Below are 25,664 nucleotides of genomic sequence, written 5' to 3'. Positions count from 1 at the left end.
TTAGTATTTGTACATGTCATTCTATTATGAAAACTAAATTAAAATTAGCCCAATCCAAATTTTTTTAAAACTAAACTTTCTATGTTCTAACAAATTTTAGATTAGCCCAGCCCAAGTTGTTTAAAAACTATTTTTCCTATGTTATTACATGGGCTATACTTTCTATACTTTCTATGTTATGTTCTTTAACCTGTTTCGTTTCAAACTATCCAACTACAAATTTTTGTGAAGCCAGTCAGTTATAAGACGATATTTACGTAGCCAGAATCCAAACACGAAACCCTAAAACCTCACTAAGCCGACATGAAATTCACAAACAAGCCCTAGAAAACCGTCTACAAGGTACAATTGAATCATCTATAAACCAGAATTGTACCTTCTTATCGGCGGAGGAGGCGGAAGCTGAAGGAAACATCTGTGAAGCAACAATCTCAGAGATGAAACATGAATATGTGTGTGTTGCAAAAAGCGAGAGAAGGACTGAATGAGATGGGTGGGGAACGATAGGCACTTGATATGCATAGAGAATCCGTTTGAGACGAGCCATGATCTGGGTCGGGTGGTCGTCAAGTTTAGTATCAGAGAGTGTTGAGGGAAGAGTTCGAACAAGCTGCAAGGATTATGCATCAAGATCCTAACCCATGTGCCAAGTTTTTGGAACCATATTTTCTTGAAGATAATAATGTACAAGGCCACCACTGAACTTTTACAACATTTGAATCGCGGATTGGTGTGGCTTGTATATATTTATGGGTAGAAGATTCATGCTCTGTTCTTTTTGCTTTTCTGGTTTGATATGGAATCTTGCTTGTGACCCAACAAAAAAAAAGGGTTTTGAAGATTTTTGAATTATGGTGTGTGGATGGATTAAACGTGTCGTGTTATTGTGTAACCTGAAAAAAATAAAAGAATTTTTTTTTTCCTTTTTTTCCGCTAAATTGTAAATATTTCACAAAATGAAAACAGTTTAGGTTACAAACATAATTTGAAACCTAAAAGTATGAATCCATGGCAAAAAAGAATGACACATAAAATCGGTTAATTAAAACCAAATTTTCGATCCATCTTCTCGACCTAAGCAATGAAGCTGCATGAGAAGATGAAGCGATGACATTCAAAGCTATTCTTCCAGAATGTGTTGCAAGAGCATAAGGGCTTTAGCCAATTGTTAAAACACCCAAATGCGACGGACCAAGAGCGCTAGAAGCCTTCCGCAGGAGGTCCGAGACCAAGCCGTCAACGGTTAACAACTCCAAAATGAATTTTTGATGTAGACCATGAGCTATCTCAAAACCGGAACTTCACACACCAAAAAATGCAAAAGGTGCGAGCTCCCTCAATACCAAGTTCATTCCCCGAAGTCAGCAGCGCAGAGCTAAATAAAACCAATCACCACCACACCAAAAGCCATCAGCCCTACTAGTTCCTCTAAAGCTAAATCCAAACGCAAGAAAAAAGAGAAAAACGCAAAGCAAAACTATCTTCAAAACAAAGGCAAACAAAAGAAGCCACAACCTAGAACATGCCTGGAGATAACCAAAGGGATGATACAACTAAAGAGCTTTCAAAAGAAGTGGGGGACTAGCTACCACCGATAGCTAAGCCACAACCTATCAAACACCAAAGCCGCTACAAAAAGGAGACATAGAGCATCCAGAACAACGAGAGAGCCTAAACGCCACAAGACACCATGCTCCTAATAGTTCTGCTATTGTCCACATGTAGAAGATGCCAACAGAGACGTAGAACGCCAAAATCCAGACTCGACGGTGAAAGCTAGACGAGATTCAAAGCACCAATAGTAACCAATCACTGAGTACCTAAGCGAAGAAGGGCTAGAAAAGAGAGGCCGAGGCAACATAAGCTACAACGAGTCGATGGAGTACACCAACCAAGGCTAAAAAATCAGCCACAGCAAATGAAAACCTCTCGATTCGGACTCCAACACACGATCGACTCAAACGGAGAGGACAGAGGCTTCAGACGTGAAGGAGGAAGTTGTCCTCAAAACAAACCCCGCCACAGAGAAGCCCAAATCTCTGGTAGATACGCGCGGACACGTAGCGGAAAGACCAAGATAAACTTGGAAATAATGGAACCGATAAGGAGAGAAGCAACCACACGCAAAGTGAAGGGACTCGAAACTCATAATCGGGACCACCGGGAAGAAGGCGATCTACAACAGATCTACAAACAAAGGCTCGCTCCACTGCTTGAGATGCGAGATGCTAAGGCCAGAAAATAGAACATCCACCATGGCACACTGCTGTCTACAAGCAGTGGAGATAGAAGCACTAGAAACAACCACGAGAAGACCGGCCGTCCTGCACGGCGGATCCTTCTCCACTCGCCACGTGAAACAGAAACAAATCATCCCTCCGGAAACAAATCAAGAGCACAAAAAGGAACAAAGACCCATGCGAAGCAAAGTAAGACCTCTCACGATGCCGATTGAAATCGGACAACCGGAGAGATAATTTTGAAAACAATGTTTTTATAATAAAACAAAACAGATCAATTTCGCATCTCCCACTACGCAATGATGGCGACGAGCTCTTCCACCAAGAACTGCCACGTGTCCTCATCGTCAAAACGTCATGACGCCATGGCTGTGTTCGGCGACGGATTTGTCGCCTCCACCAAGTTTGAGATCCTCAAAGCCTTTGACTCTTAGTTTCTTCTGCCTGAATTCTTGGCCAATCACTCTGACTCCGTCTCCGCCATTATAGCCCTTGTACCTGCTCTCGTCACTGCAGATCTGTTTCGCCTCCTCCCTAAGGAAATCGGTCCTGAGGTTGACTGGTCTATTCAGACGGATCTGTGTTGAAACAGACAGCATCGGCTTTACAAATACGGTGATAACTCTCAGAATAGATATCCGATTGAACCATGGTTAGACTCCCTGGAAAGCTGATCTCCGGGGCAATCCGGGAACACGTCACCCGGTTCATTGGAACCTGACGGGAAATCGCCGAGCAAATAAACGGATTGGATTGTCTTGGCTTGATGAGCGTTCACCGAAAACTTGGATGAGTAATATGCGAAGAGAGTTGTTTGTGTCCCCCTACCTGGCGCGCCAATTGTTGATTCTGAAAATCACACAATAAATTTGTTTAAAGGGGGTAAACAAATTTACTTAACTCTCTCTCGCTATTTAGTGACCAAAGATTCAATGAAAAGAAGAACAAGGTTGCTTAGAGACAAAGTTAGGGTTTTGCCCAAGAACAATGAAGAAAACTAGGGTTTTTAGTATTAAATTTCGGATCCCCCGAATAGAGGACAAACCCCTCTATTTATACACTATTAAGACGGTTAAAAGATTTGTTAAACTTCTATTTCTTCGAGGATTGAATCTTCTAATTTCTTTTATCTCCAAAGACTTCCTATTTTCAAAGGAGAAAACTTCTTTTTCTTCGAATTAGGAAGTCGGCTAGACGGTCTCCTTACTTCGGGCTAAAGTCGGCAAATGACCTCCTTATTTTGGCCCATTAACAAGCTAAACCGGGATACCCCGGTTTGATTGAAATCTCAGTCTAATTCGTAGTTCCTCTGGTTTAAGCCGGTATTGTCGGAGGTGCTAATTCCGGAAACGGTTCAAACGGAAGTTATCAGTTTACCATGACTTGGTGTTTTACCTTTTTCAAATCATATGTTTTAAGTTTTAAAATTACTTGCGTGTCGACCGAAACGTAATCATGGTCTAATCACGTGAAAATAAAATTTCAAATTTTGTCTTTCTCCATTTTAAATTAGTTTAAGAGGAAGAAAATCATGTAGAGAGAATGGTAATGCCGTAATGGGTTGGTCGTTGGGTTTAGCTCCAAAGAGTTCTTCAAGGTCATTCATTATGTTTATAGTAATCCAACAAAATTAACATGTGAAAAAGTATTGACCCGTGGAGCAGCCCACTGAATTGGCGATCAAAGATCTTTTCGGGCGGCTTTCCAGATTTACGACATAGTAAAACTCTCTCTACATTAATCTTTGCCTTAGATTGAATTGGTCGGAGATCGAAAAGACTAAAACTAGATGGACACGCTGTATGTATCTAAGTGGAGTGATTACTCGTTTTCTTAGAGTGTATTTGTAGGGAAAAAGAATACGTATACGCACGTACAGTGACTGTGATATTAATTACACCAACTTCCTTTTATCTTGTTTTAGTCTTTAAAAATATTGATTCTTATTCCTTCGTAAATGCATGTGATGCTTTTGGCATTAAATCGTGACTAACAATATGACCAATGATCGGAACCAAAGCTAGAGGTTCAGCTTCCAAAGTTGTCAGTTTAAGTAAATGCATGTGATGTTTTTCTTTGTCAAATTGGTTGTGAGTTGTAGATTGTAACATAAAATCAATTCTTATTTGACGCATGATACAAAACCTAAATGGCGCTTGAAAATTCTGACGGTTAACTGTAACAAAAGCTCAAGAGGTGAAAGAGAATCTGTATTCTTAATTTCCATATCCACATTGTATAAGATTCGAGAAGAATATTTTAGTTTTACGTAGAAAATATACAAATGTTCCTCAAAACATAATAAAATGTGCGCACGTAATAAGTCGGAACAATAGGGCGAAAAAGGTGTACATTTAATAAATCGTGATTTATACACTAATGAAATTTAAGTGCGAAGATCTAACGGTCGTGACCCCTAGGGTTAGGGGAGTTATAATGATTAGTCAACAATTAAAACAAAACTAATCAACTCGTTGAACAAATGGCAGCTTTGACTTCCGCTTCTTTAGTTGTCTGAAAAAAAGAAAGCCGAGTCAAATTCTCTGTTTAGGATTCGCTACTAGTCAGCTCGAAGAACCATTCAATTCAAGACACGTGTCTGTCCAAGTCTCGGGGACCTCAAATACACGAGGCCCATAAGTAAATGGGCTTACTTAAGTTACTGCATTGAGAATTGTAGAAAGCTGGATTTTTTATTTTAACAAAATTTAGCAAATAACCATACATAAATAAATAGCGATTGTGTAATTATATAAAATGCATAATCAAGAAATTATTAAAAACATTATAGTAATGGTTACTGTATCTAAAAGAACATTATCCCAAGCTAAAGACATCGAAAGGTGAAGCTTTCTCGGTCGGCGAAGCAACAGAGTAGCCTTGCATAAACTTCCTCAGCTTAACTAACTCATCAGAACCTGAGAGACGCTCCATTAGAATCTCCATTGTGATCTGATTTGGTTCACAAGACTGTTCGACCATCTCATCCATCAGTTTAAGTAATGTCTCTCCTTGGGTTTTCTCGTTAAGACACTTAAACAAGGCATTGTAAGTTTCAACATTAGGTCTCACCATCTTCATCTTCATTTCCTCTTTCAGAGAGAGCGCTTGCCCGAAATTCCCCAGCTTAGAAAATGCGTTTATGAGAATGTTGTATATTACAGTGTTCGGATTGACCTTTGAGTGCAAACCCATGTCCTTAAAGAGCTTCAATGCTTCGTCTAATTCGCCGACTGAGCAATAAGCGTCAATCACCGCTCCATATGTCGTGACAGTCGGGTCTAACCCGTCTTCTCTCATCTGCTCCATCATTCTCTCAACACTCTCGAAGTCCTTGTGTTTACCGAAAAACGAAATCAGAGTGTTGTAAGTGATGGAATCAGGTTTCTTCCCTTCTTTTTCCATATCGGTTAGCATCTCATAGACTTTCTCTGCATTATTCTTATCACAAAACAACCCAATAAGCATGTTGTAAGCCAATAAGTCAAGAGAAAACCCTCCTTCTTTCAGTTTCTCCACCACTCTAATGGCGTCATGATCCCGTCTAACTTGGCACAATCCAGAGATCAAAGCATAATAGATCTTTGCATCAGGAGAACAACCAGCTTCCAACATTTTTTCATACCAATACATAGCCTTCTCTACATTACTGACGCTGCAACAAGCATGAATCAATGTCATATAAGTAACCACATTCCCTTTCACGCCTTCCTTTTCCATATCCATAAAGAAAACAACCGCCATGTTCAATCCATGGTGCCTGCACATCCCACCAACGATTGTATTAACAGTTACCACATTAGGTTTAATCTCGTCCTCTTTCATCCGAGAAACGACTTCTTTAGCCGTCTCAAGCTTTCCAGCTCTGCAATACCCATCAATCAAGCAATTGTAAGTAACTGCATTGGGCACACATCTCTCTTCCAGTTTCATCCTTACCAATAACTCCTCTGCTTCTTTCAACCTCCCCACCTTGCAGAGCCCGTCAATGAGAGTATTAAAATGAATCGAATCAGCTTTAATCACATTTCCATCATCAGTTCTCTTTCCACGCATTTGTTCAAAAACTTCGAGAGCTTCATCTACCCTTCTTGATTTGCATAAAGTGTTAATAAGAATCCCTAAAGTCACAACATCAGGCCGGATTTTCACCTCATCCATCTTCAAGACTAAATCATTCATTCTACTAATGTCCATATTCCTTCCTAAGCAAGACAAAAGCGCATTGAAGGGAGGAGCTTCAAGTGGGGTTTTGTTCTTCATCAGGTCGCTCAAAATATCCCAAGCAGTATTGGCGCGAGCATTTTTGCATAGACTTGATATAAACCGAGTCAACCAAACAGAGTTTGGGGAGACACCATGAGAGCTAAATCTTGAAATCAAAGCAATTATCTTTTCTTCTGTCAAAAGCCTTTCCTTCCAAACCTCGTGTAACACAATATCCGCTGTGATTCTATTAGGAGGAAAAACAGATTCTTTCTGAAGCATTTCGTCGAGCACCTTGAAGGCATCATCCACAAGTCCATTTCTTAGCAAGACGTCTACCACAACATTACGAACCTGCGAGTTTTTCATATTCGAATCGAGTCTTTCGTATACAAGAACCGACTGATTCACCATACCCATACGCCCAAACCATCGGATCAGAAGCTTAGTGGCAACGATAGTAAGAGGAATGTTCTTCTCTTTGGCGATCTCGTAGAGACGGAGAAGTTTATCACGCGGGTCCGGTTCACTACCGGCGAATTCAATGACCGACTGAAGCGCCAAGGAGAGAGATTCTTCACGGCGTTTCAGAGACTGAGACTTCGCATCCAGGTACTCGAAGAACGAGATTGCTAGAGAATACGATCCTAGCCGCCGCGTGATTTGCGAGAATACTAAAGGAGAAGCAGAAGAAGAAGATACGACAAGCGCACTTAGCGACTCGCTCGACGCCCAATCATGTTGCGGGGTATTTTGAAGAGTTTTCACAAATTTGACTACTACAAATTCCTGGCTCTCCGATTTGATTTCCGGCCGTGGGTCAACATCATAAGAAAAACGCCGGAGGAATCGAGAATGGTTGAGCAGAATATAAGAGTTCTGGCGCCGGGAAATTGATAGCATGATACTCATTGTCTAAGGTTTTGAAAAAGACGGCCACCGGGAAAAGTGAGACGACGAACTCTGTTGGCGAATTCAACGTACAAGAAGTTGGGCCCATTTTAAATAATGGGCTTACACATTAGCCCAAATAAACCTTTACAATATTACACAATGGGGACAAAAATTTATTTTTTCTCATAAAACTGAACGTGAGCTTTTTATCATGCTGATTACATTATATTTATAACAAAATGAGGATGAATCTTTATTTTTCTCATATAATTATCCTTTACATTAAAACTCCAAGAGGGCTTTGTTGATCACTTCTCCTACTTTACCTTTGGAACAGCAATTCTGAGCTCAGCCTCTCGCCATTTCTTCTCCCATCAAGATTAAGTATTCGTGCTTTACATTTTTTGATTGTTGAAGTCAAGCTCTAAATTGAGTCCCGACTCAAAAAGCTTAGTTCACCTAGCATCGAGCTACATTCAAAAGATAAAAATAATTCTTGCAGTTAATCCGAGCTCAACGCTCGCAGTCACACTTATAAATTGAGCCGAGCTCAACGCTTGCTATTATGTGAAAATGTTTCACAAAAACCGAGACCTCGTCTTGCTTTAAGTCTTCAAAACAGGATAAGCCGAGAGTTCCTCGCACCTTAAAAAAAAAAAAAAAAGAGCTCAAAAGCTCACGTATCTTGCTAACCCAAATGATAAAAAAAAAAAAAGAGCTCAAAAGCTCACGTATCTTGCTAACCCAAATGATAATGGCATGTCTGCAGCTCATCGCAAATGTTTTTTTCAGCTCATCTGCCCGGCTATCTCGCAGATCGCAAGACAAACCATTTAGCAACCTATATCCCAGATCGCTCGTCAGATCATCTGAGCTTGCCTTGCAGCTTGTTAGCAAGATCATTTGGTAACCTATCTCACTGCTCGGCTCATCAGTCAGGTCATTTCTCTGCTAGGCATTCAGATCATCCAGGAGAGCATCCCACAACTCAACAACTCATGAGGTCCATAATAGGTTACGGGTGCCGTTGGCTGGTGTGAGAAGTAGGGCGAGATCAAATGGAAGGAAAGGCAGAGCTCGTGAGAAGTTCCTGAGGAAGCTTCTATTTAAAAGTGGCTAAGGCACAGAAAGACAGCTCGCCAGCTCGCCAACTGTGTCGTTTTACTTTTGGGTTATCGAAATGCTGCGTTTTGTATTGAGTCTCAGTAGATGCTATTTAAGGAACCTTCCCTTTTAGGGTTTTGTTATCAATGAACTATCAACGACCTTGAGTCTAAAATCTTCTCTTCTCATCTAACTCTCCGTCTAAATAGGCGCATTTCTCTATTGCTTGTTTTAGTTTACTTGTTCTTAGCTCAGATAAAGGTCATTCTTTATCAGTCCATCAGACTACCTAACTCACAAGCTTAGCCTTGTTTTATATCATCGACGCGTGCCAAGCTAAACTGACATATCTTGGAGGTTCAACGGATCAAATTTTAATTCGCATCTTCCTAAAGTATAAGCCGAATATTCACTTCTTTTAATTCGGAAAAACTCCCTCTTTAAATTATACATAGGTCTACTGGGCATAAGCCGATATCATCAAGCCCGGTAGCGTCAACACTGACCCAGTCTTCCCAAACAACAAACTGACGGGCACAGACATTGGTTACCCAGGTGGGTTATGGTTCGACCCGTTGGGTTGGGGATCCGGTAGCCCAACTAAGATCAAGGAGTTGAGGACCAAGGAGATCAAGAACGGAAGGTTGGCGATGTTGGCAGTGATGGGTGCTTGGTTCCAACACATCTACACTGGCACTGGTCCTATTGATAACCTTTTTGCACATCTTGCTGATCCTGGTCACGCCACCATCTTCGCTGTAAGTGTGATCCGAATCAAAACATATCTTTTTAAATATTCATAACATCCACTCGTTTAAATGACTAGCTTTTGTGTTTTTTTACAGGCTTTCACACCCAAGTGAGACAACGAAAAAGGGTTATGGGGAGGTGAATGCGTTTGTGTGTGATCATGTTTGTACAAATATCGTTTTGAACTTAAAAGTATTATGTATTTTAAATAAATTGTGGTCGAATGCAAATTAAGGTTTCACATAACACTCTTTTTTCCTAACTCAATGATCATAAGATGCTTTTACATTGTCATTCAGAGCTTAAAAGAGTCCATCTTAATTGTTTTTCGTTATTGTTGATATCTAAGCTTATGTTCTTCTTCTATCTCTCTCTTACCTTTCTCTTTTTCTCTCGTTTACCTCTTTTCTGATATCTCTTCCTCACCTTTCTCTCTCTCTTGTTTACCTTTTTCTAAATCTCCCTTTCTCACCTTTCTTCCTTTCTCTATCTCTCTCAATATAACATGACAAATTTAAATATTGAAAATCAACTGAAAATTTGTTATTGTCTAATGCATATTCACTAAAGTTAAATCTAAGATAGTAGTTATACGTTAATTATGAACATAATTTAGCAATTATACAACATCCAAATAGATAAGGTGGAAAAAAGTGAACACATGTGTAAATTGAAGTTTAATTTGTAAATATTTTGTACGGAGAAAGAACCTCTATCAATTAACACTCGATAAATTAGTAATCACTATAAATTAATTATTTTTTTGGTCTAATGTAACTATATAAATTTAACATAATTTGATATCAATGAGTTATATCAATGAGTTATATCAATGTAATATTTAACATAATTTGATAAAATAATAATTTGTTTGAAAATCTAATGTAACTATATAGTCTAGTAATATCGTAAATTAATAATCACTAGATGAGTACCCGCACTACGTGCGGGCTTTCACTTTATATTTCATAATTTAAAAGTATCTAAATGTAAAATTTAGGTTAGTTTTTTAATAGGCTAGAAGACAAAATTCCTATTTGATACTAAGCTCCATAAATCAACAATTTGTTTTTGCATTTTGCATTTAGATTTCTAACAAAATATTTTCTCAGTAAACATTATTTTCATAAAAAAATTTCATTTGTGTTAACCTTAAACCAAATAAATAAGACAAAATGCTAGAGGATTTGAGTCCAAGAATTTGATGCTAGAGTTCTCAAGTACTTCTCACCATTTTTAATATATTATATAGAAAAAAGAATAACCTACGAAAACTATTAGCTAATCCACTATACAATTATTTAATCATATTTTAACTTAAAATTATAAAAATTAGGGAAAAATATTTAAGAGTATGAGAAAATCAATTAAATAATTTAATATAAGAAAAAGACATACAAAATAAAAGAAAATTATTATTTATACAATTAATTATTTAAAATTTAATAATATATATAATTAAATAATAAATCACTATAAACCATTAACTTACATTAATTATTAAGTGGACATGTGGCAAATTAAAAGCTAAGTGATGATGTGTCATTCATATGAAGAGAGTTTGCCAATTTTCATATATATGATTACACCACATATAGATAATATATAAACTTATGATATTTATATATACAATATTTATAAAATTACCTACATATTTGTTATTATTAGTTAATTTGTTATTCTAAATGAAAACTCATGCTACGTATGGGTTTTTGTTTTTAAAATTGTCGGAATATATGATTATGGTCTTTTGTTGATTTTGATATTCATTTTTGTGTGTGTGTTAATGTGTAAGTAATAAAGTCATCTCTATTTTATAGAGTTATAATTTTTTATAATTAAATTTATCTATAATTCGAAATATCAATTTTACTATAATATGAATATTTATAAACCTATTATTCAAATATTTCACTATCATAAACACATACAACAAAATTATATGATATATTAATATGTAGTTATATTACTTATGTATTTTGAAACTTGTCTAATTTAATTGTAACAAACAATTTTTTATTCCATATATTCTCTCGTTATCTAGTACACTAACCACATCATGATATGCTAGTAATTCAAGTCAACACTTTAAGGGGGTATTATTCGTTTATGATTTCAAAAGAGTTTTTAGTGATTTAAATTGTCATGTAAAATCTGTTGTTATTCAATCAAGATTTTTCAAAAGTATGTTAAAGTTTTGTGTTATTCATTTAAGATTTGTAAAAAGTAATCTAAAATCTTTATAAATTTTGGGTTATTAGATTAATACTTTTATAAAGTCATTAGAAGTTTTGTGTTATTCAATTAAAACAAAAGAATCTTTGATTGTTAATGATTGTTAATGATTTAAATTATTGTGTTATTGGTTCATGACTTCCTACATTTTTCTTCACAAAATGAAGTCATGAAAAGTCATGGAAATTATTATCAAAATTGAGAGATTGTTTGAGAAACTTTACAAGATTATGAAAAACTAATCAACAAGATTATAAAAAACTCTCTAACAATCCTTTAAAATCTTTCGTTTCTTTAAACTTTCAAGGATTTAATTGAAGTCATCAAAATTCCTTGTAAATTAGGAACCAATAACACCCCCTAATTCTCTTCCCTTGCATATAGCCATATAGAATCTCGTGTTTTTGTGTGGGTATGTCTAATGTCTCGGATGACCATTACGTAAAAAATGTATATCAATGTTACCAAGTTATCAGAACGCACAAAAATAAACAGAAAGAAGGTCATATGATAAATCATATTCATATAACGTAATAATAAGAAAATATCTAACTAAAATTACTAATTAATATGAGGTTAGGTAGCAAACATTTAACTACAACACAAAGTAAATTTTAGCCATTATAAATTGATAACTATTGATAAAAATATTTTAAAAAATAAGTAGAATATAATGAAAGTAGTACTTGATATATTATTATAATTTTTTATTTATTGAATGTTTTAAGAAAATTTATTTGAAAAAGAGATTATAGAGAATTTTAACACAACAAAAGACTTTTGATTCTTTCTCAATTAATTGTATTAATTTTTTATTTAATTAATATAGAATGACACATGTCATTTTCTTGTGTGATGATGTGTCACTCATAGGGAGAGAGTTGGCCAACTTTCATATATATGATTATCATAAATTAGTATAAACTTATCAAACATCGAACTTCCGATTACAAAAAGAACAAAAGTTTAGTTGTGTTATTAATTATTAAAAATTTAGACGAAGGTATACTAGTATTTTGTAATCCCTATTATTAATGGTCTATAAAATGGTTTGAGTAAACCGAGAAAAAATTGAGAGAGAATTCTCGTTTAACCAAAGATAATCATAATTGATTCCCGATTTATTCATAATTGATTATTTTTTTGGACTTATATCAAAATAATTAACTAAGAATTTGAGATAGTCAATAGTTTGTGCGGAACAGACTTTAATCTATACCCTTATAAAAACAATATCTATAGAAACTATAATAAAAATTTACTAGTTCTTTTTTTGTCGGTGAATTTACTAGTTCTATACGTTTACTTTACTAAATTCTTAAATTTATTAAACAAATAAAAAATCAACCTACAAAAAGAGAAGAAAACTAGAGTTTTCAATTATGTAATCACACACATGCATGAGCTGAAAATTAATCTGGGCAATTTCTAGTCATTATTGTTTGATGGGCTGAAACTGTTTCTGTTGGATTTGGGCTTACATCAACGTATCCCCAAAACCGATTAGATTCGTAAAATTGAAATGCATTGGGGTTGAGAAGGCCAAGGATAATCAATAATTGATTCCCGGTTTATTCATAAAATTAGATTCGTATCACCCAAACCGATTATATTCGCAAAATTAAAATCCGATCAACATAAACCGGTCGGGCAATTCCAATTTTGATGCTCCGTTTATTGATCTGCGACTGCGAGATCCATCTTCTTCTTCTTCTCCTTCTTCTTCTTCTTCTTCTTCTTCCAACAAATGTTCCTATGATCTCTGTGTATGAGCAGAATCTGTAATCAGATCCATTGTAGAGAGAGATAGCCATTTCAATTCGAGGTAGCCAAAGATGTATATGGCTTACGGGTGGCCGCAGGTGATCCCGCTTCTACCTGGATCGTGTCCGTCTTTGCAGCGAGTCGTGTACCTTAAGCTCTCCGGCCAGCTATTGCTGGTCGTTTCTCCGTCTCACCTGGAGCTTTGGGGTTCTTCTCAGGTGCTTTATCATCATCTCTCTGCATTTCCTAGTAATTGGAGTCTAGAGTTGGTTAACTTATAGCTTTTTGTTTGATTTTCCCGCAATTAGCAACGAGTGAGGTTGGGAAAGTATATGAGAGATGACAAGTCGTTGCGAGAAGGAGAGAATTTGCAAGCTGTGCACTTTGCACTCGTTCCAAGTTATTGTTTGTGTTAAATTCGGATGGGCAGCTAGTAGTATGCTCTGTGAATAAGAAAGGTTTAAAGTACACTGAGAGTATTAGAGCTGAGAAGAAGTTGGGTGGTGATGCTGTTTGTGCATCAGTGGCTTCAGAGCAACAAATTCTTGCTGTGGGTACTGTGAGAGTCGAAACTCGCACAATAGAATTTATTTTAAGGGTTTCTTCAAAGAACGGATCTTTGTGAGATTCTCAAAGAACAACAGAATTCTCTATTACCGCGGACGGTGTTCTTGATTGTATTAATGAGAAAGCAATAATTTTATCGTACAAGTGTGTTAGAATATGAGAAATAGGTGTTTTCGCCTTCAAAGTCATTGTCTTTATCTTTCGAAGATTCTGGGATTTCTATATCCGGTGATATCTTTGAAGATTATCTCTTCCGGGGTTTTTGGAGGTGAAGTGTTTTGAACTTACATCGGCTAAGTCTTTTGAAGTTTTCCCTCGTCTAACCCGAAATCTTTTCGAGTCGTGATTAAGCTGGCCTCGGGTCATGATCGGGATGCTCGGTCCGCGGTATTCGAAGACAAGCTCCCGAGGTGTCTTGGAGCCCGCCTCGGACGATTTGCCAAGTCTTATGCCCGAGGCGTTTCGAGGTCGGGTCGGGGGCTCCGAGGCGTTCTTGACATCGCCTCGGTATGGATTCTTGAAGAGACCTCCGAGGTGTTTTGTGGTCCGGTTCGGGATATTTCATCGATGGTTCCCGAGGCGGAGGTGTGGTCGGCTCGCTATCCTGGGTGAAATCCGACCCCAACAGTTTGCCCCCCAGCTCAGTGATTTAGCAGAAAGATGATGAGCTTCATGAATGGATTTCCCGAGCCGACTGTTCGCCTTCTAGTTCTGTCGCTTCATCTTCTCGGACGGTCAAACTTCTGTCTCGTGTCGCCGACTATTCTTGTGGAGTAGAAACGTTTTTCGCTTGTTCCCGAGGATCACGCGGATCTTTTTCTTCTGCCGAGCCCACGCGCTTGAACGCGTTTTGAATGTTTAATGCGGATCCGACGCGCCTTTGAAAAATTATATATATGTAGCGAGCCACTCCAATAATACTTCATTTGAAGTTTTCGAAGATAATAATCAAGGTTTGCTTCCTTCTCTCTGATCTTGATATTTCTATCGTTTTTTTTTTTCCGGTGAAGTCCCGTCGTTCTTCTTGTTATTTTTGATTTTGCCGGGATTGAAATTCTGGTTTTCCGGTTGTTTCCCTTCTCGTCTAACGTCCCGAGCCGAGAATGAGTTCTTCGCAATCACCGTCGATCCCGAGCGCTTCTTTTATCGATTCTAGCGATTCAAACCATCCAGACGATCTTTCTCCGATCTATAAACGGAGATCAGTTTGGACGTCTTCTGAAGATACTGTTTCTTCATCGAATTCCCCCGAGCAGACGACTCCCTTCACGGCTCGGGAAGACACCAATGCCGACATCGCTCGGGAATTGGATTTACCCGACGATCCCGAGCCGCCTCTCGTTCGGAGGTCCTTTGCTCCGGTCGACGAAGCTGGGACATCCAATTGGCAAGATGTGCCCGAGCCCCTCATGCCGACGGTTAAGATCGAGGACTTTCTTTACTTCGGCCCGAATGAGACAGAGGATATCTTGCGTCTTAACGAGCAGAAGGCTTTCGAAAAGGCTGAGAAGAGGAAAAAGAAGAAAAAGGCGGTAATGCCAGATCCTCCCGGTTCGTCATTGTGTACCGAGCGATCTCTCTCGGATCTTAGGGCTCGATTTGGTCTTGGCGCTGTAACCTTGCGTGTTCCGAGCCCTGAAGAGCGAGCCGACAGTCCTCCTGCAGGTTTCTATACTTTGTACGAGGGATTCTTCTACGGCTGTTTCTTATGGCTGCCGATCCCGAGATTGGTCCTGGAATATGTGACATCATATCAGATCGCTCTTTCCCAGATCACGATGCGGTCTTTGAGACATCTGCTCGGGATTTTGATTCGGAGTTACGAGGCGGAGGCGGAGAAAATATGCCGAGGCGGAGAAAATATGCCGAGGCGGAGAAAATATTTTTGAAGATCGTACTGCCTCGGCCAATCTGCTCGGGGGATGTGTTGGCCCCTTGCTTCTTCCTCCAGATACTCTTCTGGAATCTCGGAAGTATGCCGAGACGGCATCTCACTTTCTGCGGGTATGAGCTTTGTTGCTTATAACTTATTTTGGTGTTATTGTAAATCTAACTTTTCTCTTTTCCAGGCTGTCGCTTCGATGAACCGGATGGTACATTCGTATGATTCGGCTATGCGGAGCAACATGGAGGTGGCTGGTAAATTAGCCGAGGCGGAGTCTCGGATTCAGGCCATCGAGCGAGAGAAGAACGAGGCACTCTCCGAAGCTGCTGCAGCGAAGCTGGAAAGGGAAGAGGTCGAGAGGATGGCCTACGTGAATAAAGAGAATGCCATTAAGATGGCCGAGCAGAATCTCAAGGCGAATTCTGAGATCGTCCGTCTTAAGCGGATGTTATCCGAGGAGAGGGGGCTTCGTGACAGCGAGGTGGCTCGGGCCGTTCAGACGACGAGGCGGGAGGTTTCCGAGACCTTCATTGCCAAAATGAAGACCGCCGAGCACAAAGTATCGCTCCTTGATGAGGTCAATGACCGATTCATGTACTTGTCCCAGGCGCGAGCCAACGCGCAGCTGATCGAGGTCCTCGAAGGTGGCGGAGTTCTGGAGAGAGAGAAGGAGCAGGTTGATGAGTGGTTAAAAGATTTCGCCGATGCTGAGGTAAATCTTAATCGCTTCATGGCCGAATTGAAAGATGACCTCAAAGCTCCAGCTCCCGAGCCCGCTCCTCTGAGTCCGGGTGGTCATAGGTCGGTCGAGTCATTAGCCGACGAGGCGGGAATTACAGATCAAGCCGGATCGCTCCTCCCTGCCAAGGATAACCGCCCATCCGAAGATCTCGACTAGGGACCCGAGGCGTTTTTTTTTGTTTTTCTCCTCTTTCTGCTCGGTTATAATACTTATGCCTGGATGGCTTTATCCGTTGACATGTAGAACCCGTGCCTGGATGGCTTTATCCTATGCAAGTCATTTTTTGAAATCCAAAAGTTATGGAACTCATTTATCCAATTTAAGTCAATTTAAGTCATTTTTGAAATCCAAAAGTTGACATGTAGAACCCGTGCCTGGATGGCTTTATCAAACCTGAATTATGAAAGCGTTAAACTTGGAACTCATTTACACAAAGTAAGGAATTAGGTAATGAAAAAAGGAAAGCAAACTGTAACGTTTAACCCATAGTAAAGGAAATAGTTAAGAGTTCTATTCAAAGAGGAAGACTAAGACAAAATTATAAAAGCGTTGAACTTAGAAACGGCCAATTACTCAAGCCTCTGCATCCCTCCTGCCTTCTACACCAATCAGTACCTCACGGTTCTAGGCCAGTTCAAGCCACTCTTCTTTAACCTCCAATGAGTCTTCTCAAGAACTTCATATCTGAAGCCTTTCTCATGAAAGTAGATTACCATCTCCTGAGCAAGTGAAATGTTCTCCTTGATGATCTCTTTCAATTCTATGTCTTCTTCAGAAGGTTTCATCTCAGGGACACATCGGCTCAAAATTGCATTGAAGGCATATTGGCCATGTGCAATGGGATGTTGCTTTAGAAAGCATATCGCCATGTGGATGTATTCTGGAGTCCTCATCCTTGCAAAAGAGTCAACAATCGCCCCGTAGTGAAACGATTCACCCTCAACTCCGTGCAGCTTCATGGAATGAAAGACTTGGAGAGCCCTCTGTGGTTTGCACGCTACGGTCCATGCTTCTAGGAGATACCTGAAGGTGTGACCGTTGGGACGAATTCCGTTGTTGACCATCTCCAAAAACAGCCCGTGTGCATCCTCAGCAAAATGTTCCCATAAACCGAGATCATGGTGTTATATATCAGTCTTCCTTTCGTTTTGGAAGATCTGAATATACACTCTATTGACTGCAGCGATCGTCCCTCTAATAAATAGAGCATCATGACTTTGCAGAGGCTGCTTTCATCTTGTAGCAGATCCATCTTCATTGCTAAACCGTGGAGTTGTCTACTCTTTGGATGATAACGCATGTCATGTGCATAGTCATTGGCCAACAATAAGAATACCAAAGATCGTTGCTCACCAAACCAGACTAAGAGGGTAAGATCCACATTGCACCACATCAACTTCTCCAATCTCTGCTCAAGGAGAGGGAGCTCGAAACTTGATTTGATGCTAGCAGCTCGGAATATATCTCGTAGACAGACTGAGGGAGTAGCAAGATCCACCAAGTCTTGTAAATACCGAGCTTGAGTAATTCTATATCTGATGTCGCTCTCCCAAGTAGAAACAATTCCCTGAATTTTCTGTAAGAAATTTTGTAAGAAAAAAACATTATTCAGTAACAAGTTCAGATTGAGAATATATAGAAGTATAAGTATGTAATAAGTTAAGGGATCTAATTGTAATTAACTTTGATCCTAATACCCTAGACGACTCATGTATATATTGATGTAATCTCTCTTTTAGTGATAATAAGAATCATTCAATCCTTATATGGTATCAGAGCAATAAGCTCCTAAGACCTAAATTTTTTCCTCTCTTTTTTCTCTCACGCCGTCACCATGTCTTGAGACAACACCAGCGCTGTCAACTCAAATGTTGTTCCCAACATCAACATGTCGAACATCTCAAAGCTACAACACAAAACTACCTCATGTGGAAGCTCCAAGTTCATGCTCTCCTTGATGGGTATGAACTTGTCGATCATTTGGATGAATCCAAAGAAGTTCCGTTTGAAACCATCACTTTTGGGACAACAACCTCTCCCAACCCAGAATTCACGAAATGGCGTCGCCAAGACCGACTCATCCACAATGCACTCATCGGGTCGATCTCCTCTTCAGTCCAGCCGATTGTTGGTCGCACCACCACTGCTGCTCCGATCTGGACCAAACTCGCCTCCACCTACGCCAATCCATCCAGAATCCATATTCGTGTCTTGAAAGACCAACTCAAGCTGTACACCAAGGGCACCAAGTCCATTGACGAGTACATCGAAGGGATGACAATCCGTCTCGATCAATTGGCTTTCCGTGACAGTGACCTTGAACATGATGATCAAATCGAGCACATCCTTGAAGGTCTCCCTGAGGAGTACAAGCTTATCATCGATCAAATTGCAGCCAAAGACAAAACACCACAAATCAATGAAGTTTAAGAAAGGCTGCTGAACTACGAAGCCAAGCTCCTTGCTAAAACTCAGGCCGCTCCATCTGTTTTTGCTCTTGTCTCTGCCAACGTTGCTCAACACAACAACTCCGGTAATTAACACAACAACCACTACAACAATACCAACAAGAAGAACAACAACAACACACCATGGACTCCGAACCAATACCAAAATTGCCAATACTGCAACACACAAGGTCATAGTGCTCGACTATGTCCCCAAATCCAATCGCTGCAAACATCCACGTCCTTAATGGCTTCCACTCCGTTCCGCCCTTGGCAGCCACGAGCTAACCTCGTTGTAGGCTCACCGTACACTACCAACAATTGGCTCTTCGATTTCGGAGCCACTCATCATTTGACATCCGACCTCAACAACCTTTCGGTGCATCAACCATACAATGGCGGTGATGACGTTCTTATTGCTCATGGTTCCGGAATGAACATCTCTCACACGGGTTCCAATTTTCTTCCTAATCAAACTCGCTCCTTACTTCTTGATAAAATATTATGTGTTGATATACAGAAAAATCTTATTTATGTGTTTCGTTTGTGTAACACTAATAAAGTCTCCGTGGAATTTTTTCCCTTCTTCCTTTCAGGTGAAGGATCTCAGCACGGGGGTCCCATTACTCCAAGGCAGAACTAGGAATGAGTTGTATGAGTAGCTTGTTACATCTTCTCAACCAGTAGCGATGGTGTCTTCTTTTGGTCCAAAAGCTAGTCTTATCAATTGGCATTCAAGATTGGGGCATCCTTCTTCTTCTATTTCGCAATCTATTATTTCCAAATTTTTGCTTCCTATTTCATCTTCTCCACAAAAACAAAAACAATATTCTTGTTCTGATTGCCTTGTTAATAAAAGCCACAAACTTCAATTGTCTCTCATCACCCTCTTGAATATGTCTTTACTGATGTTTGGACTTCACCCATTCACTCTATTGATAACCACAAATATTATCTTTTGTTAGTAGACCACTACACTCGCTACACCTGGTTGTACCCACTTGTCCGCAAATTCGATGTCAACGATATATTCACAGCGTTTAAAGCCCTTGTTGAGAATAAATTTCAATGTCGCATTGGCACGTTGTTCTCTAACAATGGGGGTAAATTTGTGGCATTACGGCAATTCCTCGCCACTCATGGGATCACTCATCTCACCACACCACCACACATCCCTGAACACAACGGGCTAGGGGAGCGCAAACACCGTCATATCGTAGAGACCGGCCTCACACTCATGTCCACCGCATCGGTACCGAAACAGTACTGGACATATGCTTTTTCGACAGTTGTGTATTTGAACAATAGAATGCCCACGGCGGTTCTATCTATGCAATCACCGTTTCACAAGCTATTCGAGTCGCCACCAAACTATGAGAAGCTCCGTGTCTTTGGTTGTTTGTGTTTTCCTTGGCTGAGACCTTACACACAAAACAAACTTGACGACCGGTCACAACGGTGTGTGTTTCTTGGCTACTACACTTCCCAAAGTGCATATTTATGTCTCCATCTACCGACAAACAGAGTGTATTTCTCCCGCCACGTTCAATTCAATGAAGAAATCTTCCCCTTTAAGCAGCCCGAGTCTCATCATTGCGAAAATGAAAGTGTCCAACCTTCATCACTCTCCAACATTTTTCATCTCCGACCAGCGAAGATTTCATCGTCGCCGATAACTGTTGTATCACTTCCGACCACCAACTCTACTGCTCCTCATGATCGCACTTCTAGTTCACGTGTGGAAGTCGATGATATCTCCAACACTAATGTTGGCCAAATTCAACTAGGCCCAACATTGACACTAAATTCGGCCCAAACCCAGCAACACCACTCAACTCATCTTCCCAATGCTCAACATCGTGCACCAACTACCTCGTTGTTGTCGCCTTCCATTCCACGGACTCGACGAATGCAACGGCTCCTTCCTCAACGCCGCCACTGGGACCCCAAGCTTGGATCTTCACCCCTCTTCACCACGATCGTCAAACTCTCAGGTATCAAACTCTATCCCTTCTTCATCCTTTTGTTTCTCCGAGCCCACTGCTCATTCTCAAAATGGGTCACAAACCTCGACCCAATCACCATCGTCTCCAATTGAGCCCACTGCTCCACGTTAATATGAGTTGAATCCTACAACTTAGCCTCAGCCACAACAAACCCAACCACCACACCAAGCCTTGTACAATAAACGACAGAACCAAATAATCCAGCCACCAGAAAATACCCACAAAATGAGAACCAGGGCCAAAAACAATATCACCAAACCCATATAGAAACTCAGTCTTCTTATCACTGCAAATCAAAAATGACCTACCGAACCTACTACGATCAAACAAGCGTTGAAAGATAAAGATTGGAGTCGGGCATGTTCGATAGAATTTGATGTACTTATGGGTAACCACACGTGGGATCTCGTACCTCCTGCCGCAACACAAAATATAGTTGGCTGCAAATGGTTATTCACAACCAAATACTTTTCTAATGGACTTCTAGAACGCTACAAGTCGCGACTTGTTGCTAAGGGTTTTCATCAACAATACGGGAAAGATTATGCCGAAACCTTCAGTCCCGTCATCAAATCAACCACGATCCGCCTAGTTCTTGACGTTGCTACATCCAAAGATTGGCCAATAAAACAACTTGATGTCAATAACGCGTTTCTTCAAGGCGAACTCACCGAGGAAGGGTACATGTCCCAACCTCCCGACTTTGTAGACAACAATAGACCATCCTATGTATGTTGCTTGAAGAAGCCTATATACGGCCTCAAACAAGCTCCCCGAGCTTGGTACATGGCACTCAAGCAATTCCTCCTCCACTCGGGCTTCACAAACTCAATGGTTGATACGTCACTTTTCATCCTCAGTTCGGGAAACACAATTACATATGTCCTTGTGTATGCTGATGATATTCTCGTTACAGGAAATGATAACATGATGGTGGAACAAGTTTTAGCTTCTTTTGCAGATCGCTTTTCTATTAAAGACCCAACAGATCTTCACTATTTTCTTGGCATCGAAGTTACACGCTCATCTCGTGGTCTTCATCTCATGCAAAGGAAATATATAATTGATCTTCTCACAAAGAACAACATGCTCGATGTGAAGCCAGTGTCAACCTCGTTACAACCAGTCCAAAACTCACACTCACCACCGGAGAAAGACTCCGTGATGCATCGCAATATCGTTCTGTTGTGGGCAGCCTCCATTACCTCTCCTTCACAAGACCAGACATTGCCTATGCGGTTAACAGGATTTCTCAATTCGTCCAACACCCAACAGACGCACATTGGCATGCAGCTAAACGAGTTCTCCGCTATCTTGCCGGCACATCCACACATGGTATCCAACTAAACAAGTCTTCTCCAATAACACTTCTTGCATTCTCTGATGCAGATTGGGCTGGCGACACGAAAGATTATGTCTCAACTAATGGCTACTTGATATATCTCGGTAGAAATCCTATATCTTGGTCATCTAAGAAACAACGAGGTGTCTCCTGCTCCTCAACTGAATTTGAATATCGAGCAGTGGCGAACACTGCATCTGAGTTTCGCTGGCTTTGCTCACTTCTATACGAGATGAAGGTCCGGTTACCAGCTGCCCCGGTTATTTATTGCGACAATATTGGCGCCACTTATCTCTGCGCAAATCCAGTCTTCTACTCTCGTACGAAGCATATAGCTCTTGATTATCACTTCGTTCGCAATCATATTCAAGACGGCATTCTTCGTGTTTCTCATGTTTTCACTAATGATCAATTGGCGGATACACTCACTAAACCTCTCCCAAGAACACAATTTCATCATGCTTGTGTCAAGATTGGAGTCACACAGTTTCCTCCATCTTGAGGGGGTGTATAGAAGTATAAGTATGTAATAAGTTAAGGGATCTAATTGTCCTAATACCCTAGACGACTCATGTATATATGTAATCTCTCTTTTAATGATAATAATAATCATTCAATCGTTTTAGAATATATAGAAATATAAGTATGTAAAAAGTTAAGGGATCTAATTGTAATTAACTTTGAACCTAATACCCTGGAACGACTCATGTATATACTGATGTAATCTCTCTTTCAATATGAATAAGAATAATTCAATTATAGAATATACGATGCATATATTGATGTATTAATGAAATTGTAATACCTGTATAACTAATGGCATTTGATCCCGAGCTTCGGCTTTTGAACTCATCATTGCTTTGTTTCCTAAAACAAAAAAAAAAATGAAATTTAGCATTGCAAAGTCACTTACCAACAGCTACCTTTGTCAGCCCAGGAAGATCGACAAGTGTCAAATTCACAATTACAAACATTTTAAGTAAAAAAAAATTGGTTAGAGTATGGATACAGGAAGACAAATGGGAAAGATGGTAGGTAGAACACATAAACTTAAAACTTGATTGAATATCACACCCTGTGTACAAGACCTAAGGATTCCTAAAGCATGTTTGGTTATTTTCTTGATGGAAATGTAGGAAGTAAAATGGCTTTTCTTACCATTAGGAGAGAAGATACTGCGATGAAGTGGGACTGTAGATACTACTTTGCTGCTGCGACCAGTCTCAACAGCATTGGTGCCTTGGTCCTTGAGATCAATTTTAGTCATGTCTCCTGATAGCAGAAATTACCAACGAATCAAACATTTAAACAACAAGAATCAATCAATTCAAATTACTACAAGGTATATTAGATTATCAGCAGAAAGTACCTTTTGGATCAACTTCACAATCTTGATTTGCAGCTATGCAGTTGAGCTGTCAAATAAATAATCAATGTTTGTTAATTTGCTCTAACACACACAAACTTTAGAGTTTAGAGGATAGAAGCATCATACTTTTTTTTTTTTTTTTTTTTTTTTAAGCATCATCCTTTTATAGTTGTATTCTGCTACAAACAGAGATTTTTTCGATTCTCTCCAATACCTTGAATTTACACCCTAAACTTTACCCAAAGCTAATAACACCCTAAACTTTTTGATTGAAAGATTTATGATTACGTACCGCACGCTTCAAGAGTCCAGGAAGAAGAACCTGTTGGTGGCGAACGGGCTTCATCACAGAAATCCGCATCCTATAATAATAACAAACAAAAATTAAAAACCTTAGTAGATCGTGAATAAGTTAACGGAGAACGGAGAAGAGAGAGAGAGAATGGTAACGGGCTAACGGCGATGGTGATAAACGGAAGAGAAGAGAGAGAGCTAGGGTCGGAGAAAGAGACAAAAGAGAGGGACGACGGAATGCAGAGGAAAGCTTCGGCGGTGCTCAGCTCATAAGAACCATGGAGAAATCTAGCGTCGGAGAGAAATACAAACACACAACACAGAGAGAGAGAGAGCTTACATTGTGAGATCAGAGCGAGAGCTTCCGTCCACAGAGAGAGAGAGAGAGCTTATATAAATGGTTTTCCGAATGTGTAGTGTGTGAGAACGACGAACCAGCTTTTCTTTTTTTGTTTTTTTCTGAAGTACTTTTATATAAAAACACGAGAGACAGAGAGAGAGAGGGAGAGAGACAGAGAGACAGAGAGAGCAATGGTAATGATCGGAAAATGGTGCACGGCGGTGATGATCGGGAAATGGTGCACGGAGGAGAGAGAGAGAGCTAAAAAAGCTTACATAGTAGTACATGAAATTTAATTGTTTATTTTTTGGGGTTTATATGAAATCGTAGAAATATTATTTTATTAAATATGAAACTTACAATAAATATTATTTTCTCTAACCTAGAGAAATCGTAGAGATACAAGTGGATATTGGATATAAATACCTCTTTATCGAAGACATTTTATACAACACACAGATCAAATTATAAAAATACAACGGTTGATTAAAGTCAAAAACAAAAAATCCCAACCCAAATTTTTTTTAAGTTCACATATGTGTAGTTTGATTAGCGTTTCAGAATTCTTTTCAAACCCCAAGTAATCCGACTTTATATTTTTAACTGACTCGTTTTTTTAATTATGTTTCGGTGTCAAAACTAATCAACCCATGGAAAGTATCAACCCACATATGTGGTTTAGCTTTTTCATAAATATACATTTTAATCATTTCTTGTTTAGTTAGTGACAAGACATGTTACTTGTGTAATGACAAATATTTGTATCTCCAATTTCTAAATTTTTTAGCCAAATGAAATTATATATTTGACCAAAAAAATAAAACTAAGAAAAGTGAAAGAGTATGGGGGCATCAGAATCTCTGTCATGTGAGTACTATTTTTTGAACAAGCTAAGTAACGTCTTGTATAAAAAAAAAAAAAAAAAAAAGTAACGTCTTGTATCTATTTGAATTTTTTTTTAGTATCATATAGCACGAGTGTCTTAATGAAATCGTTATTAGCTTCAATAATACATGTTGATTCACAATATGCAACCGCGCGAGTATTATAAATGTTTACTTTCGCCACCAAATACTAAATAAAATTAAGTAAACATTTAGCGTCTGTGTATATAGTATAAATCCTTAACTATTTGAATGTTATAGCTGTATTAATTTATTAGAAAGGGAAAAAAAAAAAACTCGACCATAGCTCAAAAAGAAAAGGGTAGAAACGTAATTATCGTAGCGTATGCAAAACGAAATAAGAAGAGTACGGAAGTCAGCCGCCCGTTCCAAATGTTTCATTGAGAGACGGGTCTGAGATTTGCATATTTTTTATGGGACCCACTTCCAAATGTTTTTCCTATTTGGGAATGGTTTCTCGTGGAACCCACTCCAATGCTTTCTTTCTTGCTATTATTTTTAAAAAAAAAATCTTTAACCAACATGTGAGATCGATCACTCATACGAGAGCACCACAAAATAAGCGTGTTCTCTT

General features: G+C 39.2%; 7 protein-coding genes and 3 pseudogenes across 10 annotated transcripts; 5 read left to right on the top strand and 5 right to left on the bottom strand.

Annotated features, from left to right (window-relative positions):
• Positions 1-547, bottom strand: AT5G28462 (uncharacterized protein; the record flags this gene model as incomplete). The annotated part of the gene is made up of 2 exons (NM_001344070.1): positions 1-21; positions 377-547. The coding sequence occupies 2 exons, from the start codon at positions 545-547 to the stop codon at positions 1-3; spliced, it is 192 nt and encodes a 63-aa protein (NP_001331226.1).
• A 764-nt stretch (positions 548-1,311) lies between these two features.
• On the bottom strand, positions 1,312-2,839 carry AT5G28463 (uncharacterized protein; the record flags this gene model as incomplete). The annotated part of the gene is made up of 3 exons (NM_147930.2): positions 1,312-1,375; positions 1,527-2,338; positions 2,595-2,839. 2 exons carry the CDS (start codon positions 2,837-2,839, stop codon positions 2,188-2,190), a joined length of 396 nt encoding a protein of 131 aa, NP_680235.1. The 3' UTR covers positions 1,312-1,375; positions 1,527-2,187.
• Positions 2,840-4,905: 2,066 nt separating this feature from the next.
• On the bottom strand, positions 4,906-7,572 carry AT5G28460 (Pentatricopeptide repeat (PPR) superfamily protein). Its single transcript, NM_147929.4, has one exon. The coding sequence runs from the start codon at positions 7,356-7,358 to the stop codon at positions 5,058-5,060; it is 2,301 nt and encodes a 766-aa protein (NP_680234.1). The 5' UTR covers positions 7,359-7,572; the 3' UTR covers positions 4,906-5,057.
• Positions 7,573-8,094: 522 nt separating this feature from the next.
• AT5G28450 (Chlorophyll A-B binding family protein) lies at positions 8,095-9,413 on the top strand (the record flags this gene model as incomplete). The annotated part of the gene is made up of 4 exons (NM_122728.3): positions 8,095-8,246; positions 8,355-8,419; positions 8,916-9,202; positions 9,290-9,413. 4 exons carry the CDS (start codon positions 8,095-8,097, stop codon positions 9,305-9,307), a joined length of 522 nt encoding a protein of 173 aa, NP_198197.1. The 3' UTR covers positions 9,308-9,413.
• A 3,683-nt stretch (positions 9,414-13,096) lies between these two features.
• AT5G28442 (quinoprotein amine dehydrogenase, beta chain-like; RIC1-like guanyl-nucleotide exchange factor) lies at positions 13,097-13,938 on the top strand. The gene is made up of 2 exons (NM_001203486.2): positions 13,097-13,411; positions 13,502-13,938. The coding sequence occupies exons 1-2, from the start codon at positions 13,265-13,267 to the stop codon at positions 13,607-13,609; spliced, it is 255 nt and encodes an 84-aa protein (NP_001190415.1). The 5' UTR covers positions 13,097-13,264; the 3' UTR covers positions 13,610-13,938.
• A 29-nt stretch (positions 13,939-13,967) lies between these two features.
• AT5G28440 lies at positions 13,968-14,614 on the top strand (annotated as a pseudogene; the record flags this gene model as incomplete). Its single annotated transcript has 3 exons — positions 13,968-14,033; positions 14,112-14,345; positions 14,417-14,614.
• A 249-nt stretch (positions 14,615-14,863) lies between these two features.
• AT5G28430 lies at positions 14,864-16,543 on the top strand (annotated as a pseudogene; the record flags this gene model as incomplete). The annotated part of the gene is made up of 3 exons: positions 14,864-15,425; positions 15,580-15,764; positions 15,830-16,543.
• A 273-nt stretch (positions 16,544-16,816) lies between these two features.
• Positions 16,817-17,671, bottom strand: AT5G28420 (Pentatricopeptide repeat (PPR) superfamily protein). The gene has a single exon (NM_147928.2). The coding sequence runs from the start codon at positions 17,449-17,451 to the stop codon at positions 16,996-16,998; it is 456 nt and encodes a 151-aa protein (NP_680233.1). The 5' UTR covers positions 17,452-17,671; the 3' UTR covers positions 16,817-16,995.
• A 595-nt stretch (positions 17,672-18,266) lies between these two features.
• On the top strand, positions 18,267-22,693 carry AT5G28415 (annotated as a pseudogene; the record flags this gene model as incomplete). Its single annotated transcript has 1 exon — positions 18,267-22,693.
• Positions 22,694-22,846: 153 nt separating this feature from the next.
• Positions 22,847-24,101, bottom strand: AT5G28410 (uncharacterized protein; the record flags this gene model as incomplete). Its single annotated transcript, NM_122724.2, has 5 exons — positions 23,844-24,101; positions 23,552-23,597; positions 23,341-23,454; positions 22,988-23,049; positions 22,847-22,876 (listed from the first exon to the last, which is right to left on the bottom strand). Exons 1-5 carry the CDS (start codon positions 23,910-23,912, stop codon positions 22,847-22,849), a joined length of 321 nt encoding a protein of 106 aa, NP_198193.1. The 5' UTR covers positions 23,913-24,101.
• Between the last annotated feature and the right edge of the window lie 1,563 nt (positions 24,102-25,664).

The sequence above is a fragment of the Arabidopsis thaliana genome, chromosome 5, assembly GCF_000001735.4.
Source record: "Arabidopsis thaliana chromosome 5, partial sequence".
In the NCBI taxonomy this organism is placed as follows: domain Eukaryota; kingdom Viridiplantae; phylum Streptophyta; class Magnoliopsida; order Brassicales; family Brassicaceae; genus Arabidopsis; species Arabidopsis thaliana.
The sequence above is the reverse complement of the archived record's forward strand: the minus strand, read 5'-3'. Positions and strand labels throughout refer to the sequence as shown.

What these genes read in the sequence shown, in the direction of transcription:
- AT5G28460 (NM_147929.4), bottom strand. Translation starts at nt 7,358, where the DNA reads ATGAGTATCATGCTATCAATTTCCCGGCGCCAGAACTCTTATATTCTG.
- AT5G28420 (NM_147928.2), bottom strand. Translation starts at nt 17,451, where the DNA reads ATGGTCAACAACGGAATTCGTCCCAACGGTCACACCTTCAGGTATCTC.
- AT5G28442 (NM_001203486.2), top strand. Translation starts at nt 13,265, where the DNA reads ATGTATATGGCTTACGGGTGGCCGCAGGTGATCCCGCTTCTACCTGGA. An exon ending in AGCTTTGGGGTTCTTCTCAG is followed by an intron (nt 13,412 to 13,501) that starts GTGCTTTATCAT and finishes TCCCGCAATTAG; the next exon opens with CAACGAGTGAGGTTGGGAAA.